Source organism: Geospiza fortis, unplaced genomic scaffold, assembly GCF_000277835.1.
Source record: "Geospiza fortis unplaced genomic scaffold, GeoFor_1.0 scaffold41, whole genome shotgun sequence".
Lineage (NCBI taxonomy): Eukaryota > Metazoa > Chordata > Aves > Passeriformes > Thraupidae > Geospiza > Geospiza fortis.
Window position 1 is genome coordinate 8795859 of NW_005054299.1, and position 21144 is coordinate 8817002.

General features: G+C 36.5%; 1 protein-coding gene across 1 annotated transcript in view; it reads left to right on the forward strand.

Annotated features, from left to right (window-relative positions):
• Positions 1-21144, forward strand: part of PRKCE (protein kinase C epsilon) — a 287139-nt gene that overhangs the window by 170902 nt on the left and 95093 nt on the right. The window contains exons 3-10 of the mRNA XM_005416195.2: positions 5721-5880; positions 7023-7057; positions 8461-8546; positions 10232-10364; positions 13141-13283; positions 14437-14533; positions 16029-16243; positions 17450-17623. Coding sequence (XP_005416252.1) covers positions 5721-5880; positions 7023-7057; positions 8461-8546; positions 10232-10364; positions 13141-13283; positions 14437-14533; positions 16029-16243; positions 17450-17623 — 1043 coding nt within the window. The remainder of the gene's footprint in view (positions 1-5720; positions 5881-7022; positions 7058-8460; positions 8547-10231; positions 10365-13140; positions 13284-14436; positions 14534-16028; positions 16244-17449; positions 17624-21144) is intronic.

A 21144-nucleotide genomic window follows, 5' to 3' on the forward strand; every position in this document is an offset into this window, starting at 1 on the left:
GTTTGGGAATAATCCTTTGAGACCTTATTTTGATGCATAATGATCTGGTTACACTCCATTCTGAATCCTGAGAAGTCCTGGACATTGTTTCTACCCCTTCTCACTTTCCAACTTATTTTTAGACAAATTACCTCTCCTGCTTCAATCAGTATCCTTCCTCTGTTTAGACATTATGTAGTGCTAAAATAAAAGCTCTATTTCAGTACATACATACTGGTTAAAGTGATCAGGCTTAGATATTATACAAAAGCTGTTAGTTTTCATCTTCAGCAATGAAACCTCAGTACAACCATTGTTCCTTTGCATTTGTTCTTTTAGAGTCAGTTGTAAATATTAAAGGTTGATGTTAAACCAGCTAGCTCTCTGGATGGTGCTTGTAAGCTAGGGGTGACAGCAATGTGACACCCAGGAGATGCTCAGGGTGAAAAGGCCCTTGTGCTAGAAGCGCCATGAAGGGTCAGGGCTCTCTTGCAAGGATTTTCCTGGCAGCATCACCAGTTTCCATGTTACTGTCATACATGGCCCATGCTTTGGCTTTGATGGGGCAGAAGACATTTAACTAAAGTTTAATTGTTTTTTCCCTTCCCCAGTCACCTTCAGATTGAGGGAAGGGATCAGCATTATTCTTGTTTAGAAGTCAGCATTGTCAGCAATAAGAAATGCTGGATACCCCCTCTATTTGTGTGTAAGCTCTCTTGCTCTTTTTCTGCCTTATTTTTTGCATTTTTTTGGTTGTTGTCAGAATTGTGTAAGTATTCAGAACACTGAAGATAAGACATGGCTATGGAAGATAATCTTGTTGCAGTTAGTGCTCCACATTGAGCCCTTCTCATTTATGCTGAACCTGTTTTAGTATGAAACAAGACCTGACACGGTTGAGCCTTTGATATTTGGTGTGCAGGTCTTACTCCCCCAGTTTTGTTTCCTTTGAAGATTACTGAGCGTTATGCAGTACTTTCCTTTCTTTTAAATTTTAAGAAATTACTTTTAAGTTGTGACTTATAATTCATGCTTAATGGATACTACACAATGAACAGCATTAAATGTAGTTCAGACAGCTCGGTTAAGCCTCCATTTTGCAGGTATTTATGAGTTTTGTGCAATTTTTCATGCCAGATATTTCTGACTTTTATAACACTTCCCTTAGAGCTTGGATTTAAGCATGCAAGTCTTTTGAGTCTTTAAAATTGTAGGCTGTAAAATTGTGTATGTATCTACATATGAGTATATAAAAGCAATTATATGCTATTGTTTTTCAAATAACTCAAGAGTTACTCTTGGATACAGTGAAAAGAAGTAGTGGCATTACTGGCTATGGTTTTGAAATAAAATTAGTTTTAAATTTGCCCATTCTCAAGTACCATCATACGAAGCCTAAACTCAATGTGCTCTACCGACAGCATTCTCCATGAACACTTGGAAATTGTCATCATTTCCTACTCCATCTTTTGAAATTAAAATGTAAGAAATGCATTTGAAAAGGATAAACTGAATAGTACAGAAGACAGAAGGACTCAAAACCAAAACAGGGAACAGAATGTACGTTACATAAGAAACAGCCTTTAGTGAGGAAATGATAAGCCTCTGTGACTATTTAGTAGAAATACCATGAGAAGAAATTGTATTGAAACTTGCTAGTATTCTGACTATGAGAAATTCACTTAATTTTAACTCCTTTGCTAAGAATAGAAATGCCATGCACAGTATGCAGTATGCTAATGGTATTTTCTAGAACCTAATGCATACCTCTGTAAGACTTTTAAAATATATTTTAAAGGCCAATTTTGTTTGGGATACTAGTATTTTCAAAAAGAATGCATTGAAAACATTAGTTGTCTATATTATACAGATGTTGGGGGTTTTCCCAAATACTCCCTGCTTTCTGCTAGCATTTATTAATCTTTGCTTTCCATTTGTAAATGGTGAGAGACATTTGGGGAGAGCAGTGTAGCTCCCTTCCAGAGTAGATGTCTTCAGACGGATAAATTAACATCTCTAGCGTGACTGTTCAGTATGAGATAAATGGATTTTAATTTAAATACAGACTGTTGTGAGTTCTGCTAGAAATAAGTGGTTCACAACCCTGGGTATGAGCCAGAACAGATGTGATCATCTGCTTCTGAGTCACCTGGGACAGTTCCTGCCTGATTTTATGCCTGTGGCCCAAAACAGCAGTGTGAATCACAGGATTGTTCAGGTTGGAAAAGACCTTTGAGGTCATCAAGTCTGCCTGTTAACCCAGCACCTCCATGTTCAGCACTAAACCATGTAGTTAAGTGCCATATGCACAAGGTTTTTGAATGCTTCCAGGAATGGTGACTCCACCACATCATGGGCTGCCTGTGCCAATGCCTGACCAGCTTTTCAGTAAAAAGTTTGCCCTAAAATCCAATCTTATGCAAGATTTGGCAGGATTTTGCTTGGGGACTGTGGGAAGTATTGCTTATATGTTTATATAGGGTCACAGTGAATAAGTGACTGAACTTAATGTTAACTTGAAGTTATTGTTGAGCTTGTGGGTGAGCTAATTTTTCCTGTGACTTTATCTGCTGTGATGAAAGGCTCATGTCCAGTCATCCAGTGGTCAGTCAGGCACTGTAATGTCAGCTGCTTGTTTAGCCTGGAGAAAAGGAGCCTGAGAGGAGCTCCTTTCTGTTCTCTATGAGGGTGGAGTGATGTGGAAGTTGGTCTCTTCTTCCAAGTAACAATTGGTAGAAGAGGAAATGCTATCAAGTTGTGCCAGGGGAGGTCTAGATTGAAAAAATTTCTTAACAAATTGTGTAGTGGTGCGTTAGAACTGGCTGCCTGGGGAAGTCAACATCCTTGGAAATATCTAAAAAACATGTTGATGTAGCAGTTAGGGACATGGTTTAGTGATGGCCTTGGCAGCGCTGGGTTAGTGGTTGAACCAAGAGATCTTAGAGGTTTTTTCCAGTCTTAATGATTCTATGATTCTGTTCTGCTCCAAGCTCTAAACGAGTCCTGCTGCCAACTGACAAGATGGGGATTGCACACAGGGTGCAATGAGAGGTGAGGTGTTGGCAGAGCCAATGCTCTCCAACATGCAGCTCCTCTGGCCACTTCCACTCTAAAGCAGGGCGCAGTGCATGAATTTGGCCAAGTGCTGGTCTTCAGTGGCAAAAGGGGAAGAGCAGACTGACACAGAGACTGAGGGCACCTGGCTAATGGACCTCCAGCATTATCCAAGACAGACCAAGAAAAGTACATTTCCTAACTACAGGTAGAGGATCCTTCTCATACACAGTGATGCTGTTTGGGTGGAAGTTATTTTTGATAATCGAGGCCTGACATTTAATCTGACACTTTCAGATGCATTGTTTGTATCTGTTTTCAAGTCAGTGCATTTCTGAAAAGGATACTGTTTCATTATATTATTTAAACTGTAAGTATTAGAAGGGAAAAATGGAATTTCATTAAAGAACTAAATATGGAATTGAAACTAATGCAGTGAAACTAGTTTTAAAACTTTGTTGGTAGAAACAAGCAAACAAACAAAACCCCAGTGTCATGATACTGCTTTTATGTAGCCAAAACAAGAGGAGGATTTTACATGCTCTGTAAAATTACAGGTGCTTTATCTGTGAAAAATTGCACTTAAGATGAAAAAATGAGAAAAACAAGCACTGTAGACTGAATATCATATCAAATGTGTATTGTACTCTGTCAGAACATCTTGTTCATTTTGTATAAGCACACATAACTTTTTGGGAAACCTTTCCAGAAGAGTTGGATTTTCTGAGGGAAACCTTTCCAGAGGAGCTGGACTTTAACTTTCTCACATCCAGGTTGTGCATACTGTAGCAAAGTCTATAATCTGGATGATAACCAAAAGAGCAGATCTGTGTTAATATAGAATTATTTCCTAAAATACCTTTTTAAAAGATTTCCAGTAGCTTTGTAAAGTCACTAAATCATTCAAGAAGCTAGAAAAATGAATCTTATGTTGGATTTTCAACTATTTGTTACATATGCTTTGTGGAAGACAATCTTTCTCTTAAGGAGCTGTGATATTTATTAGACATTATAGTTTTGCTTAATCCCTAAAAATAAACAAAATTGACAACCTAAAATTAAACATAATTGGTAACTGTCTAGTATTTCTTATCTCTTTCTTGAAGGGCAACCTACAACCATTGCTTTTTGGTTGTTCTTCAGCATAAATAAAAGGGGTAGCTTTGTGTACAAGGCTGTGTTTATTTACTGAGAGCTCACTTTAGAATAGGAGTGCCACTCTGGCCATCCCACAGATGTGTCATCTTAGGGTGAAAAACAACTCTGAGTATGAAGTGTTTGTAAAGCATTAATGTGTATGGAGCTTAGCCTCTTCTGTGCATAAATAAATTTGCTGTCAAGGAGTCAAGGAGTTTAGCCTTTGCTCTGCAGTGAAAGACATTGGTCTCTGTTTGTTCATCTGTTCTGTTTTTTTCCCAAGATGTCCGTCCGTTGGTTTAATTTAAGACAATTTTCTAGAAATTCTTTAATCGATACCTTTTATATTTAAAACCCTCAAACCCAGGATTTATTCAGTGCTTGTAAAAGAATTTGAGACATTTTTTGCATTGGGCTGTTCTCAGACTCTGAATTTTCTATGTGTTGTCATTAGGCACTGTACTGTTGCTTGGACAACTCAATTGTGTAGAGAAAAGCTTGCAGCAGACCAAAGTTGGTGTTTTTGGGCCTTTGTAGTGATTCACAGTAGCTGAAATTCAAAGAATGACAGGTGTTAACTACAGATGAAAGTGTTATATGCACCAAAGTATTGAGTGCATGGATTCAGTTGGCAATGGATAACTGAATATGGTCCTCTCCAAGTCTTATAGTCTAGTTTGCCAAGGCATGAGTGGCTCAGGGAATGTCTGTAAAGTCTGTTTTTCATTAAAAATTGTGAACTGTTCTTCGTTGCTAATTCATCCTCAGCTTTTGCTTAATGTGTACAGAATATTATCATGGTGTTAGTGATATTAAAAAAAAACAAACCTTAAGAAAAAGACCCAATGCACTCTGAAGATTTTTTTCCAAATGTTTTCACTCTGAATTATATCAAGTTCATTTTATACTTCCTCTACTGTTAAATATCATGTAAAATTGGAATAGGAATTGATTAAAAACAGCTTCCTTCCCTTGAACATTTTGCTGAGCATATATTAGTATCAAAGTGGGTTATTAAAGCCTGAAGCTCAGCTCTCAATCAGGGATTCTAATAAGTAGTCAATTCTGGATGGAATTTTTTGTTCTGCTTGATAATACGTACTTTTACTCTGCTTTCTTGCACTTGTATCAGCACTTTCTGAATGTGCAGGGACATGGGGATGTTGGGATTGTTTTCTTCTCCTGGAGATCAAGTGAGGTGAAAGTCTGATCTGTTAGGAGAATCTAACTGTATAATTACTGTTAAGAGGTTGTCAGTGTGCTTGATAGTGATAAATTGTAGAGGACTTAATCCCAATTTAGCATGAATTTACAGATGAAGCTTTAAAAGAACTAGAAGTTGCTGTACTAAGCAATGAAAACCTTTGCCCTCTGCTAATTGATGCTAAAAATGAATAAAAATTATGCAAAACTTAAGGAAGTTATTTTGCACTGCTGGGTACACAGGATTATTTTTATTTTTGAAAAACACCTACCTATGCATAGTATTTGAGTTTCCCCAGGCTTGTGTGTGCGGCAGCCAGTGCTGATTGTTTTTCCCTGTGTTTCAGCCCCCAAGGACAATGAAGAGCGTGTGTTCCGGGAGCGGATGCGCCCCAGGAAGCGCCAGGGTGCCGTGCGGCGCAGGGTGCATCAGGTTAATGGACACAAGTTCATGGCCACCTACCTTAGACAGCCAACATATTGCTCACACTGCAGAGACTTTATATGGTATGGAGCAACTTTGGCTTTGCTTTCTTTGCAACTTTGAGCTGGGGAGTTGGCACACCTTCCTGTTTTGCTGCATTGAAAATAGCATAGAGCACTAGTTCTTTTCCTCTTTATTTTGACATTTACCTGTCAACGAGGTTTTTCTCCTTTGAACCACAAAGTTCCATATTTCCCTATCTAAACCACACCAAATTCCAGGTAGACAACCAGTCTAGTATTATTATTATTATTATGTATTATTATTACTTAGGTCCAGTAAGACCTAAATATAGATTCAGACTTTAATATTAGACTTTTACATTTTGTCACAGTGACAGAATTCTTTGTTACATGATTAAGAATCACCATCTTTCTTCTAAGAAATGCAAAGCTTCTTTACATCCTACTGAAATTAAAGGAACATCAAATGGAATAGTTAATGGAATAGTTCTAATGACACAGAGATTTTGGTGCTCAGTATACAGGGTCTTTATTATTACAATGTACACCAAGAACTCTCTTGCAGAAATTATTTGCATTATTTTGAGTATTTTCAATTTTCAGATGGGGAGAAGTAGTGGAGACATTCAGTCTTCAGTCATTTTTCAGGAACTCCTGATATTTTCCAAAGTGACCTAAGATACTGATTTGCACAGAAGATCTGATGTGATCAATAGTAAATACTGACAGTAAATATTTCTTAGGAGTGTGTAATAAATCAGTCTTTCTCAATGTAAAATGACATGAAATGTGCATAAACTCAACTGCATTCCTCTAAAAAGTGCCTGGGGGTTATAGTTTGTGTTGGCTAAGGTGATTTCAAGTAATACTGACAAATGCAATCTGTCTATTTAGAGATCTGCTTGACGATGATTTACCATTTTGTTCCCTTTCCACGCACCCTTTGGCTTTGTCTGTTTCACTATAGTAAATCTATCTGTACTTCTGACTGCCTTCATGGTCTCTCATCCTTCCTGTTACCTCTCAGTACCTGAAATGTTCCTACTTGGACCTGATCTCAGTCCAGGCATGCAGTTATCAGATGATTGGTTATGAGAAGCTTTTCTTTAAACGTGTGCACGTCTAGTAAAGGGAAGGAAAAGATATTTTCATTTTTAAGAATATTTCCTCTTCATTTTCTAAAACACTTTATTATTTTTCAGGGGTGTAATAGGAAAACAGGGATACCAATGTCAAGGTAAGAGAAATTCTACTTAAGGACAATTTAAACATATTTATAATGTTATATAAGTAATAAGATATCTTTATCAGGCATCGTAAATGTACGATGTTAAGAATTTAGCACCCGATGATCAGAGTAAGTTTGTCTCAACAAGTATAAAATCTTTGCATCAAGTCACAGTAATTTTTTTCAAGACTGTTGGTCTTAAGCATCATATATGAAGTAGGAGCTTAGCTAACAGTCCTGAACATCAGATCCCAGATATATCTTCATATGTATCCATCTAGGGAACCATATCTGCAGATCTTGGCTTCTTCATTTTTCAAGTCTTGCATTTTAAAATTGAGAGCTCTTTATTCTGCTTAAGATTCTGTGTTTAAAAATTCCAGGTAATTGCAAAGACTGTAGTTTAAATAGATGAGATAATTATAGAGGTCATCATTAGAGAAGGTTATAGCGAAGACTGCACAAGTGCTTCATTTTCATCTCCCATTTTTCAATTCAATTTCTTGTACTCCTACTTCTTTATGCCTCTTGGGATGATGTGTTAGTACTTAACTCTCATCTAACAAGTAGAAACCATCAAGTTAGTGATGGTTTTTCAGCTAAAAAAACCTTCTTTGCTGCACTCTCATTTTAAATAAGTAAATGCCATTTTTTAAATAGAGCTTTACATGCTTTAATAAGAATTATTTTATTAAATCTCATAGTAAATAAGTAAATGCTATTTTTATAGGTCTTTACAGTCTATAATAACAATTACAGAATTAACGCACAGAGTGAAATTTGCTACTTCATTATGACTGTTTTTACTTTGCTTAATGACCTTGAATTTTATGGTATGTTAGACTTAGTAATTGTTTCTCTTATCTGTCATATCTGCAAATGTTATTCATTGATTAAGTAATCAGGATGCGTATTGGCAAAACATTTTTGCCTCCTGAAACCTTTTACTGCTATCAACTTAGGATAATGCTTTACAGAAAGAATATTTGACTTTTTTTTTTCTATTCTTTTGACTTTTACAATGACTTATCTTCATATCTGTTTTCTTTTGAAACCTCTTTAAACAGGAATTGTTTTTGTTATTGTGTCTCATGTAATGTGGACATCATGGACTTAATCAGATAAACAAATCACATATGTAAAAATTGAGAAAAATTGTGGTTAACATTTCAGAATGTAATTTGTAGTTTTACGGATGAGATATTTGGCAGATATGCTTTAGTTATCTTAAAATTCTTTGGTCTTTTGAAAGTCCATTATCTTCTGTTTTTGTAAACCAACTTATTTCATAGGACTCACCAGTCACTTGCACACTTTCGAGTCCCGGTGGTTCTAGTCTTCTGAGATCAGACTTCTGCTTTAAAATTAATCATAATGAAATCTCATTCTTTTATCTGTTTTTGTCTTTCTAGTTTGCACTTGTGTAGTTCACAAGAGATGCCATGAACTTATAATAACAAAGTGTGCTGGCTTAAAAAAACAGGAAACTCACGATGAGGTAAATGTTTATTAATTAATTTTTCTATATAAAAATTCTGTCTTTGATCTGTTCAAAATAATATTATCTCCTCTGTTTAATCAATAGATGCTACAGACTTTTTTGTGCCCTTCTGGTCATTTTGTAGTACTATGGAATGCTAGATTGCTAACAGTTTTATTTACATGGAAATTATCATACAGAAATTTATTTCTAATTGGATTACTTTTTGTAACATCTGAGCTCAACATTTCAGAGAGCTCTTTCCACTACTTTTTACTTTTAACATTCTCTCTCCATTTCTGAATTAATACAATTCTTGTCAGTTTAATTCAGAAGCAGCAGGCTGGGATCCCTCATTCCCGGGCTGCATTTTGTGTGGCTGAGCCATCAGCAGCTGGTTGGAGAGTTGGGATGCTTGGGTGGGTATCTGATGCCAACATAGATAGTTGACCAGAATTTGCTTGCAAAGTCTCACCTCAACAAAGACTACATCCAAGCTGTCAAAATGTAGTTTGTTTTGGTTTTTTTTTTTTGATAGTTTCAGCCCTCAGATATAAGCAGCAAATGCTTTTCCTTACACGGAAGTTTTTGGGTTGTGCTTCAACAGAAAAGCAAATGTATGCTCACTGGCCTGTTGTTTTGTCCAACAGCAAGGGCCTGCTCTCTTTCACCACAGGCTTAGGTGAGGTGGTATTGGGTGATCACAGTTCCTTGGACACACAAAAGAAACAACATTTCATAATTTTATTTGTTAAAACCTACATTCATATGATTGAAAAAGCCTGTCTTTAAGTTACAAATCAGAGTTGTATGTAACAGGGCAGTTGTAATCTATTCTTTAAACTTCAACATGAGCTTGACTGAGGCACTAACTCATGATCTTATTTTTTCTGTGCAATTCACTAGCATTTTCCTTACTGGGACCATTCAGTAATACGTGGTCCACAACCAGTATTTTACATCCAAAATGTGATCACGTGCATAGAATTGTGATAAAGGACTGTGTTGGGCTAGTGCTGGTTTTGTGTAGTACTCACAGGAATATACAAAATCTTGCGCAGGTTTATATTCCCTGGCTCCAGACTGGTGGAGACTTGCATACTTTGCTGATAGTCTCATTGTTTAGAAGGGGTACTAGATCACTGGAGAAAAGCCAGCGGTAATAGAAAAGGGAAGGAAAAGCATAGAAATAAATCTGCAGTGCAACGGCCACTTTGAAAACTTATCAATGACATCCTTTAATTAGTAAATAATCATACTTTGGAATCCCTGAACACAACAGGTTATCATTGTCATTGTCATGATCCAAAGTGGAGTGGGATATGGAAATGTAAAGGGCTTATGCTATATTTCTTTTTCTAGTCCTGTATTAGTTTGGTCTCGTGTTCCTGAAACAATTGGGAGTGACTTCCTTGCCTTCCACATTGAGATCTTTCCTGATAGCTATGTATTTGTTTTTCCCAAAAGGACTAGGAAGTAGACTTTAGTCTTTATCTCTTGGACAGCAGCAGCCCTTCCCCCTCTTTTCCCCAGATAAAGTGAAAGGAATTCTGGGGTGTATCTAATGCAATGGTCATCATCTGAGCACAGATCTATTTCATATCATTTGAATTCTGTGTGGTTTCAAAATGCAACAGGGCCTCAGCATACACTGATTGCAAAGAAATAATTAAAATGAAATATGCTGTGCTGTCCTTTTTCAGCAAGTGGGATCCCAGCGTTTCAGTGTGAACATGCCTCACAAGTTCAGCATTCACAATTACAAAGTGCCCACCTTCTGTGACCACTGTGGTTCATTGCTCTGGGGTCTTTTGAGACAAGGTTTACAATGCAAAGGTAAGGCACCACTTCAGAGCTTTTCTTTTTCTTTGTGAGTGACTTGGAGACTTGCAAAGACTTCATGTCACTATGTCAGCATGTACAGAAATAAAGAGAAAATAAGTAGTGGAACAATGTAAGGATTTCCATCATGGTTAGAACAAGATCCTTACCCTGTTGGCAGCACCAGTCAGTAACAGATGCAAAAGGTCAGACATTAAGAAACACATTTTGCACTCAATCCTGTGTAGGTTGCCACTCAGGATATTAGAAGTTAACAGAAAATTATGAGCATGAAAATTTGCATATCTTCAGTTTATATGCCTTTTGTGTTTTCAGGTTTGTTAAACTTTTAAACATCAATATTCCATCTACTTTTCCCTTTAATAGCATTTTCAAAAATTGTTATTTTGTATTGGTTGGAGTAGGTAGAACCAGTCCTGTCCAAATTATGAGGTATTCTGACACTCAGCTAAATCATCCTGTGTGATGGTCTGCTTAGCCCTCTATTCCAGAAAATTATATCCATAATGAATATAGGATTCGTTATATTCTGCCACTTAAGGACTATGCACTCTGTACAGGATCTATATGTGAAAATACGGCTGGAAGGTGCATTTGTGTAATTTTAGTTGTCAAAAATGTCCATATCTCATTGTTTCAAGCAGACCTATGTAAAGGGTGAGAAAAGAGTACAAACAATTGTAAAGCAAAGTAATATTTTAGAAATAGTTCATAAAATACTTCCCTTTGTAGGTGGAAAGAAATTATGTCATGAAGGAAACGATTATCAGGTTCTTAGGAAGTAGTTCCTCATGTCATTTTCATTTGCAAATAAGCGTTTTCATTTTGTTATGTCTTAGGAATGGATAGGTCCATCTTCATGAATACAAAAATCATGTTGTGTACACTTCTCAACAGCAGAAACATGGGGTCACATGTATAAATATGTTATCTATAAAAATACATCCTTTGCAGTATTTAGGATGAAGCATAACTATAGGTGAAGGTCAGACCTGATGTTTTATGTCATAAGTTGCTGAGTAGCAAGGGAAAGAAGAAATTTCTTTCACAGCACAGTTATACACAGTGAGACTTCTGAAGTTCAAGCCTTCCCTTGTGGTTCCAGCCAGTGAACAGTGAGGAAATCTTAGGCTCTAAATGCTGTTACTTTGCAACTGTTGAAGATTTTGCTAAAACGCTGTCTTAATTATGATGGAGATGCATTCAGTGGAGTCTTTTCAATTAAATCTGGGCTTTTTCCTCTTTATTTTTTTTTTAAACCAGAGCTATAGTATCTTTCTACCTAATCTGGAAATTCATGAGTTCTCTTTCATATTCTAACTCAAGTACCATACTGTTAATTTGGTCTTAACTGTTGTTTCTCATACTGTGTAGCAGATGCATAGAAGCAATAGTGCAGAGCTGTTGCTTTCTCCATGTTCATAGAATTATTGCCTATAAAAATGCAGTGTTCTCTGCATGAAGTCTAGAGAACTCGCCTGAACTGAAAATGTCATTTTCTCTGCGCTTGGTTTTCTCTCTTTAACAAGTGCTGAGTGACTCCCTTCTTCAGAGGTACTTGCCCAGTGTGGTTATTAACAGCATGAAGAGTGTACAACAGAGATTTATTCTTCTTCAGGTTTTTTCCACTGGTTATTCCTGTGCATCTTTTTACAAAATACATTCATGAAGTGGGACTGGACAAAATTTTCCTGCTATTTCAAGCAGTTTGGCTCCTCAATGTCCGCTTTTATGTACCCTAGCTCAAACATTTTACCTACTGTTGAGGTTTTGTCACTGAATATACATTCACTGAAAATACCATGTTTAGCTGTTTCTTTCTGCTCTTCTTGTGAGCTGAAATGTACTTAAAAAGGAAAGTCACCAGCTTTCTGAAGTGCATGGTTATGGCCAGATTCAGTGCCTGCGTATAGTCTCAGAGGCAAATGTGCTTTTTTTCTTTAGAGGCTGTACAACGAAAGCTTTATTGATGAAAAATGTAATGAAATTTAACTTTATAAATACATATTTTTATAATTTCATTTTCTCTAAAAACTAAAGAAGTGACAAATTTGAACAATTGAATATTAGTCTAGGATTTAATCACACTTGCAGCTGTGGTCTCTTTATGCCTTGCTCCACAAGAGGGCACTGAAGTCTTAGATAAAATAGGTCACCTCCTAGCAAATCCACACTCCACGAGTTTTAATGGAGCTGTGTTCTTGCCTCTGCCCCACAATCTGGAAGCAAAGTAACCTTTCTTTTCTCCTCATAATAATATAATAGTTTCAGGAGATTTAAGGGAACGAGCTTATTAACAGGATTGCCATATAAATAAAGTAGGTGTTTAACCCTTAATTTTTATTAAAACTTAACATGCTGTCAGTTTTATGGCTGCCTACATTAGAAGCTTCAGTAAAATAGTATAAGAAGCAATAATACATAAGGATTTAATGTTGTACTTTCCATAGTGGACAGTTAAAATCCAAGATCTGAAGGACTTTTCTTCTAATTCAAATTAATTTAAGAGTTACAGGATCATTTGATAGTTTCATTTGTTCTTGTGTCTGTTCTGGGCACTGTATGAAAATACAACTGTATATTATCATATCAGAAGGATGATAATCAGGTTAATAACTTCATATTAGCATTGAAGTATACCTTCAAATCCAGCTAAGTGTTTTCCTACTGAGATTGTATTTGTTTCAAAAAGTTATTGATAGGTGTAGGTAAGGCAAATGCATGCCAAGATAGTATTTAATTTACTATATTACTGTATATTTCATTGCAGTTTGCAAGATGAATGTACATCGACGCTGTGAAACAAATGTGGCACCAAACTGTGGAGTGGATGCTAGAGGCATAGCTAAAGTACTTGCAGATCTTGGAGTCACTCCAGATAAGATCACTAATAGTGGGCAAAGGAGGAAAAAGGTAATTTTACTACATATTGTCACATTTTAAAAAATCAGAGAAGTATGACTGTATTGTAGCTTTATTAGTTGGAATTCAATCCTACTCTAATGACTTGCACAGTATTTTTTTAATATGTCAGTACAGACCTAAGACTTTGAGTTTTGTTTTGTAAGTGTAAATCACCTATTCTGAACTTTGCTATGAAATTTATTTTGACCTGGCACAATGTTGCGTATCTTGAGTCTATAATTTCTGGAGGGATTTTGAGGAAGTACATTTGACAGACAATGTCTGGCAACAGTTAAAAACATAGATATCTGTTATGGCTCAGAATTGGCATTGAATAATTGATTAATTGATTGATTGGCGGACAGCACTTCTCCATAGTGTTGTAAATGTTGATAAACAACAATGTGCTGATTCTCATGAAAAAGAGATGTTTGCCAGATTACAGTTCTGGAGTTATCATGCCTTTTGTAGGAATAACCAGGTTGTTGTAGAAATAAAAACATAGGTCACCCCAAGTACATCCAGAACTGATGGAGGTATACCTGAGTGATTATGTGTATCCTGGATGAGAATGGGCCCACCCTTTGTATCTCTGTTTGCATGATTGTCACAACAGGCTCATTGGTCTCACAGAAAAAGGCCATTTGTGCCATAATTTCTTTAAACATTGACCGTTGCTTCTGTTCATTTTCCTGCTTATTGCACACTGGGATCCCCTGTAAGCTGTTTCAAAATGTTACAGAAATGTAGGAAACTCCAGGATGAGTTAATTGATCTGACTCCTGGGAAAAGGTGTTGTCATGTTGTTACTGCATGAGGTAGTTTGCAGTGCTTGCTGATACTTATTGCAGTTAAATGTATTTACTGGATGAATTTGAGTACAGACTCAAGGTGGCTTCTTAAAACTTTCCCACTCACTGGGTATATACACTACATTTATTTCATCTTAAGAGCCTCCTTTCAGTTGCCTGGTTTTTCTCTCTTTGTACCATGGCTTCCATTTAGTGTGATGCCATCTCCTGTATGGCTGAGGTTCTGCCAGTGGGAATCCACAGAGGTAGAAGATCTTCACTTTCCTTCTTGGTTCTATTTTTGAACTAAAGTTGTTGAATTAAATTTCCTCATGGCAGAGGAAGATCACCCATTTTGGAATTGTTCTTAGCTAATTGCAGGTGCAGAGACTCAGCCACCAGTTCCGGGATGCGCGTCATCAGAAGAAGATAGGTCGAAATCAGCACCAACATCTCCATGTGATCAAGGTCAAATAGATCTTTTTATTTCCCATCTAACATATTTTGTCACACATTTTCCTGGAGTAAAAAATAAATCTATGATCATGAGCCTCTGTAGACGCAAATCAATAAAGCAGTTACCACCAGAAATTAAAGCATTTAAAGTTATGAACTATAAAATCTTTTTTAAAAAGGCCTGTTTCTCATTTAATTTAAATCTGTGAAATTAGGTGGCTTTTAAATGGAAAATTATAAAACAATCATCTTAAGGTATTATTAAGTTTACTACGCGGGCCCTTGTGAACAAAATATATATATGGAAGTAGTTTATATATTCTGTTGTAAGACTAGAAAATGTTTTAAATAGTAACACAGAACTTGAGAGAGAGCCTTTATTTACCTGAAAACCCATCTGTTAATAAATTTTTGAGATAAAATTGATTCCTTGTAATTCCATGTTGAACATTTGTGATAATAAAAACTTCCATCTAGACAGGCTATGCTAGCATGTCCATGTGATCTCTAGAGGCTTCTTAAAACCATGTTTCCTTTCAGCAATTTATTTTATGCATAGATTGGGACACAGGCATTTTAATCTTCCCTGATATGACCTGATTTCATTGAGCTGAGCAGCTGATTGACAGAATGTGTATGTCAGAAGCATTTTTTGAGTCTGATTGAGGGTTTTTTTTTTTAATTAGAAATCTGTGGCTTTTGAATCCAGAACTGATTTAAATTTGTCAACCTTTTGGTTTCGCAAAACATTGTTTTCATAAAATCATTCTTTTTAAAAATATCTGATGCTTTGTTGAAAATAAGAACAAAGAATTTTTCAAAATTCTCTCTTTAATTTGACCTTTAGAGCTGTGCAGTAAAGCTGTTACTTCCAAGGCCATCAGGCAGAACTATGATGCAGGAGCCTGGGGCAGACCCTGAGGACTGTTAGTCACCAGGACTCTCTGTATTTAATACTGAGAAACCTTCAGAACCATTTAGCAGATCTGCACAATTGCTGCTTGAAGCAGCGCTAGGAAGTGGTCAAACACTTTATTAGCATGCATCTGATAACAGCTGGAGCTGAATAAGATGCTCCATTCTTGTTGACTTCAAGGAGTGGGACGCCCAACTGTCCTTTGAACTTTTGGAGACACAGCTCTAAAATACTTAAGCAGGAAGATGAGTAAGTGCTACAGGAAGATAGGGATATTCAAAACAAAGTGCTTCTCTGTGGTACAGGAACACCCAAAGTCACTAGAACAACTATTTGGCTACTATTCTGACTTATCTTTCAAGTTTTGGATATATCATCTTCTTAAGTTCATTTTAAAAGGCCGCCCTTCCTGTTAGAGCAGGGGTTTGGCTGATTACTGTAAGGTGGAGAAGCAATTTGCTAAATATGTGTTCTTAACTGCAGAATGCTCTTAAACAGCATTCAGAGATGATGAATGTCCTTTCCCACACTGACACAGACTAACGCAGGCTGGTTTTCTGACAAAACTAACTTTTCCTCACATTTCCACAGAAATCAAAGAGCTGGAAAACAACATTAGGAAAGCATTATCTTTTGACAATCGGGGAGAGGAACACAGAGCAACAGCTACAACATCAACAGACAACCAGCTTAACAAACCTGGGGAGAATGGTGAAAATGGGGAGGTCAAACAGGCCCAGAGCAAGAGAATAGGTCTTGAAGAGTTCAACTTCATCAAAGTATTAGGAAAAGGCAGCTTTGGAAAGGTGGGTAGCTCTTTTTCCCCTTCTCTTATTATTATTTTTTTTAAAGCTAGTGTATAGGGGTGGTTTTGACTGTAGTGATTTGGAAGTGTTCATATTGACATTCAGGAAGTGCTTCCAGCATAGGGGTTTTCTTTTACCCAACAGATCAAAAGTATCAGTCTCCTGGTGAGCTGGCCTTGTCCATGCTTTAGCTCACTTTGTTAACTATGGTCAAGCCTTTTTGGACAAAATGTCAGTGTTTCATTACAGTTACATACATACTGTTCAACAAAATTACTTGTGGTCAAGCAGGAAAAATCAGGTCAGGAATAATGCTGTGGGGTTAATTCACTTTCTTGATAATTGCCAGTTCAAGTTTACTTGTTTCAAAGAACATTGTGCATGCTTGCTTTTCCTCAGTGCATGTGTTCAGTGCTGGAGGAAGCAGAACTGAAGCATCTCCACTCAGATATGATGGGGCTCAGTCAGCTGCCCAACATACAGTGTAAGCAGCAGAGATGTAACTCACCAGAGCTCCCATAGTAGGGAATTGGTGAGGGTGAAAGGGACATTGCTGTGTTTACAGGTTTTCTTTCCACACTGCTGTGCACCATGGAATCAAAGAGGAGGACTGGAATATGATTCTGTTTCAGAAGTACACTCTTCCTTCCTTGATATTACGGGAACTTCACATGCAGGGAACAGGGCTGAAACAGTTCTTTTGTGTCCCTGTTTTCTAATCCTTTCTCTGAAGATTATCCTGGCTCCAAGCCAGAAGTGACCTTAAACAGAATATAGGGCCTGAACCTTAAACAATAGTAGTAGTTAAAATCAACAACTTGAAAGCAGCTGGAATGGTAACTTTGGATTGTATACAAAGTCCATCACACTTAAATCTCACTACCAGAAGTGGGAGATAAAAGTGGGAAATAAATTTCTGTTTTACATCAACATCCTTCCTTGTTTAGTTTTTGAGACCTCACTAATAGGTACTCATTAAGATACTTAACTAACAAACAGAACAGATACATTCTGTTACAAATTTAAATAATACCAGAGGTATATGCTTCTAGAATTACAGCACTTCACTTTTTATTTTATAAATTGCAGCTTTATTTAGGCAAGTATGTAACTGTCTTTTTATTTTCAGTGCAGACAAACTCATATGAAACCCTGCATTTATGGCATCTGTTGTTCATACGTAAAGAGAATTTTTCTTTGGTTTAGGTAATGTTAGCTGAGCTAAAAGGAAAAGATGAAGTATATGCAGTGAAAGTCTTGAAGAAAGATGTCATACTTCAAGATGATGATGTAGACTGTACAATGACAGAAAAGAGAATTCTGGCATTAGCACGGAAACATCCATATTTAACACAACTTTACTGCTGCTTCCAGACAAAGGTAAGCTACATGAGTCTTTTACCAGTTTCTGCCCAAGGAATAACATTGATTATTTCCAGACTGAAAGAAAACAGCATTAAAAGTACAGTATCAAAAATATTTTGAAAATGTTACAGGTAAGTTTTTTGGCATTTCAGTGGTATTTTACAGGAGTACTGGCTGCTGTTGAAAACCATAACTACTATTACCTTGTAAGTACCAGGAGATGGCAGTAAATGAGTTAAAAAATTTTAAAACCCTCATGCATAAAATACACAAAAATGGCACCTACTGAGGTGCCATTTTCTGTTTCTTTGGTACATTAATAGGGTGGATCATTTGTTGAATTAAGTACAAATGTTTTTAGCATCCAGTGTACAATACTTGTGTGTAGAATTGCAGAAAAGCAATGACTAAAAGATCTTCTAGCAAAATTGTCAGGAAAGATGAATAGTGCAGTGGGAAAGCTATAGGAAAATGGCTAGTAGGATCAACATTATAGTGGTTTGAATATAGAAACAGCAAACAATTAATAGGTTTATACAGTTCTTAAAATGGTGAAAATGTGCTAGCATTTTATATGTTTTGAAGTTGGCACAAGCAGTGGCCCAGGAAGGTGTGTATGTCTGTGGTCGGTGTTTCACATTCAGAATTTTATTATGTGTGTGAACATACTCTTAAAATGTTTTAACATATTATTTTAAAATTTATAAGTAGAATTAAGTATGTAATTTCAGATGAAAAGTTATTAGAGGATTGTAGTGGTGTGAGTATAAACTCTGAACAGAAAGGGACTTTTAGGACTGAGTACACTTTTAGGAGTGTAAATAAATATAGCAGCAGCCTGATGTGAATCTTGTGTCAGAACATTGGTAAAGATCAGTAGCGCATTAAGTAAATTATGACAGAAGATTCTTCTGCTACTCCTCTGATTTCCTGGAGATTCCTTTCCTTTTGTATTTTTGGTCCGTTCTTCTCTCTTTTGTACCTATCTGCCTTCCTCCAAAACCATTCATCAAAGATACTCAGAAGTTCTTTTCACTGCCTTCTCTCTTCCTAGATCTCTTAACAGAGAAAAACTGTAGTTTGTGGCTTTTCTTGAGCTCAGAGGAACTTATACTGAAGTAGTTTATAGTTACAAGTTGTAAGCTAGTGTCTCTTGTCAAACAATCAAAACTACACCAAGTGATACCTAATCAAATTAAAAATCCATAGTTGAAAAATTGAAGGGTTTTCTTGAGCATGTCCTATGAACAATTTACAAATAATTCTTTCCAAAGGAATGAAAATACCAAACACCAAAATATATGAAAAAGCTAAAGCAATATGTCTGCTGAGTCCACATGATTTATGAATGGCAACAAATGAAAATGTACCAAGTAAATTAGTCACTGAATGATTTTCTCAGGCTCAGTAGAAAAACAGGTAGAGAAACTTGCTTGAACAAACATATTCTGTGGTTAAAATAGCTTTGTTGAGACAAAGGCTGTAGTACAAGAGGTTTTAAGTGTGTTTCACAGTAGTACATAGTTACTTACACTGCTATTGTGTGCCATGGCATGGTGGCTGTACTTTGCAGAACTGGTCCCTGAAGGGATCATGCTGGAATTAAATTTTACATTTCAAGTGGAGCATATGTGTCATATACACCCAGACTTAATGGGAAGGTTGACTCAGTAGTCATAAGCACTCAGAGGTTGTCTTTATGTAATGAGATTACTTGCTTTGCTCCTCTTCCACAAAAACGCTGATGTAGAAGTTTGACTTTGTATGCTGCAGTGTTGTCCTTCAGTAATCAGCTGAAGACACTGCAGAAAATTTGCCTAATATGCTTTTTACAGTATGTATGTTTTGGTATTATTTATTTTTTACATGGAGCAGATTTTCATTAGTGTCACTTACTGAATGAATCTATTATTACCATGGCAAGTAAGGGATAATATTTCGAATTACTTTGGAATACAGAAATTGTGCCAAATAATGCCTAACACTGACATATATTATATGTCATACATTATATGCACATATATAATGTGCACATATAATGTATATTAATGTACACATATCTGTACACACATTATATGTGTGGTTTTAGCCCTATATAGCTAATTGCTTTTAACAATTCCATCTAGCTTCCTTACTTTAAAGAAATACTCTTGGGACTGATATTTCTCATATTCCTGCGTAATACAAAAGCAAACTTTGATCAAACCAATTTGCTTTAAGCCCATCAAAAAATGAGCAACTACCGCCCCCTGCCCCCATCAACATTTTAGATCTATTAAAAATATATATAAATTTTTTTGAGTATTTCAGGAATAGTTTTGAGAACTTCTTCAGTGATCTGGAAATTGAGAGAGTTCCAAAGCTTGGGATAAAGTGTGCAAAGCTGATACAGGATGTTTTGTCTGCAATAGTTTGAGGAATGAGCTCCACAACCCAGTCCTACATATCGGAAAGAAAGTAAAACCTACAGGCAGGGCATCAGCTGATCTGGATTTTTATGTGGAAGGAGCTTAACTCTTTAAGTGCAGCATATCTTGTAAACCTGTGTCACCCTTGGACAGTATTTTTTAACACTCTTACCCTATGGCAGGGTATGGTTTTGCCAGGGTATGATCATGGTGTCTGTCAGCATGTTCAGAGGTTTGAGTTGTGTTTCACCTGTGGTCTCTCAGTAGGAATATGAAAGATGAATGCTGCATTCGGGCACTCCCATGGCAGAACCTGCCCAAGGCCTAGCATACAGGGTACAGCATTTTTGTAACAACTGACCTTTGCTGATCACCATCTTTGGTTTATTCAGGACTTCATTGTGTAGGTATTGCTTTCTCAATAAAGGTATTGAAAAAACATAGGGCATTTTCAGGGCCTCCACTCTTCCTCATATCTTCTCTTTTTTTACGTCTTGGTCCCTTGATTTTTCAGTAAGGGATATCTTTCCTGACAGTAATCTGATGCTTTCCAGTTCCCCTCTTCAGCGTCCTCTTGCCTCCCAGATCATACCCTGCTTCAGGGATCAATCATGGAACAGTATTAACATGAGGTTTTATTGATAATGCTTCAGTCAGGTGTCTGACAAAGGGAATTTAAATGTTTCTAGACGTGTTTTCTCTGAAGACTTCCTTGTCTTCATTCAGTTGGATGTTTCTGAACTGTGAGAATTAAAGTGCTTTTTATGGAAAGGTCTAGAAAATATAAGTAGCTTCACTTAATTCCTCCTACACCCCTGTCAACTTTTGTCATAAATACTTAAAATTTTCTAGACCTCTACCCTATGAGATGCATACACATGTATGTGCACACCCTATAATTTATAGTGAATTATCCTAATAAATACTTAAGAAATAAAATGGGGTTTAAATTATTTAACGCAGTGAAAGCTTTATTATGATAATTCAGTATAAAATTAGAAGGCTAGAGAGCTGCTGCTTTTAACATCTGCCATTTGATTTTTTTAATCCAAATTTACAAAATCAGATAAATTTGAAAATAGTACTTACCTTCTCTTTTCATAACACTATGTTCAGCAGACATAGTAG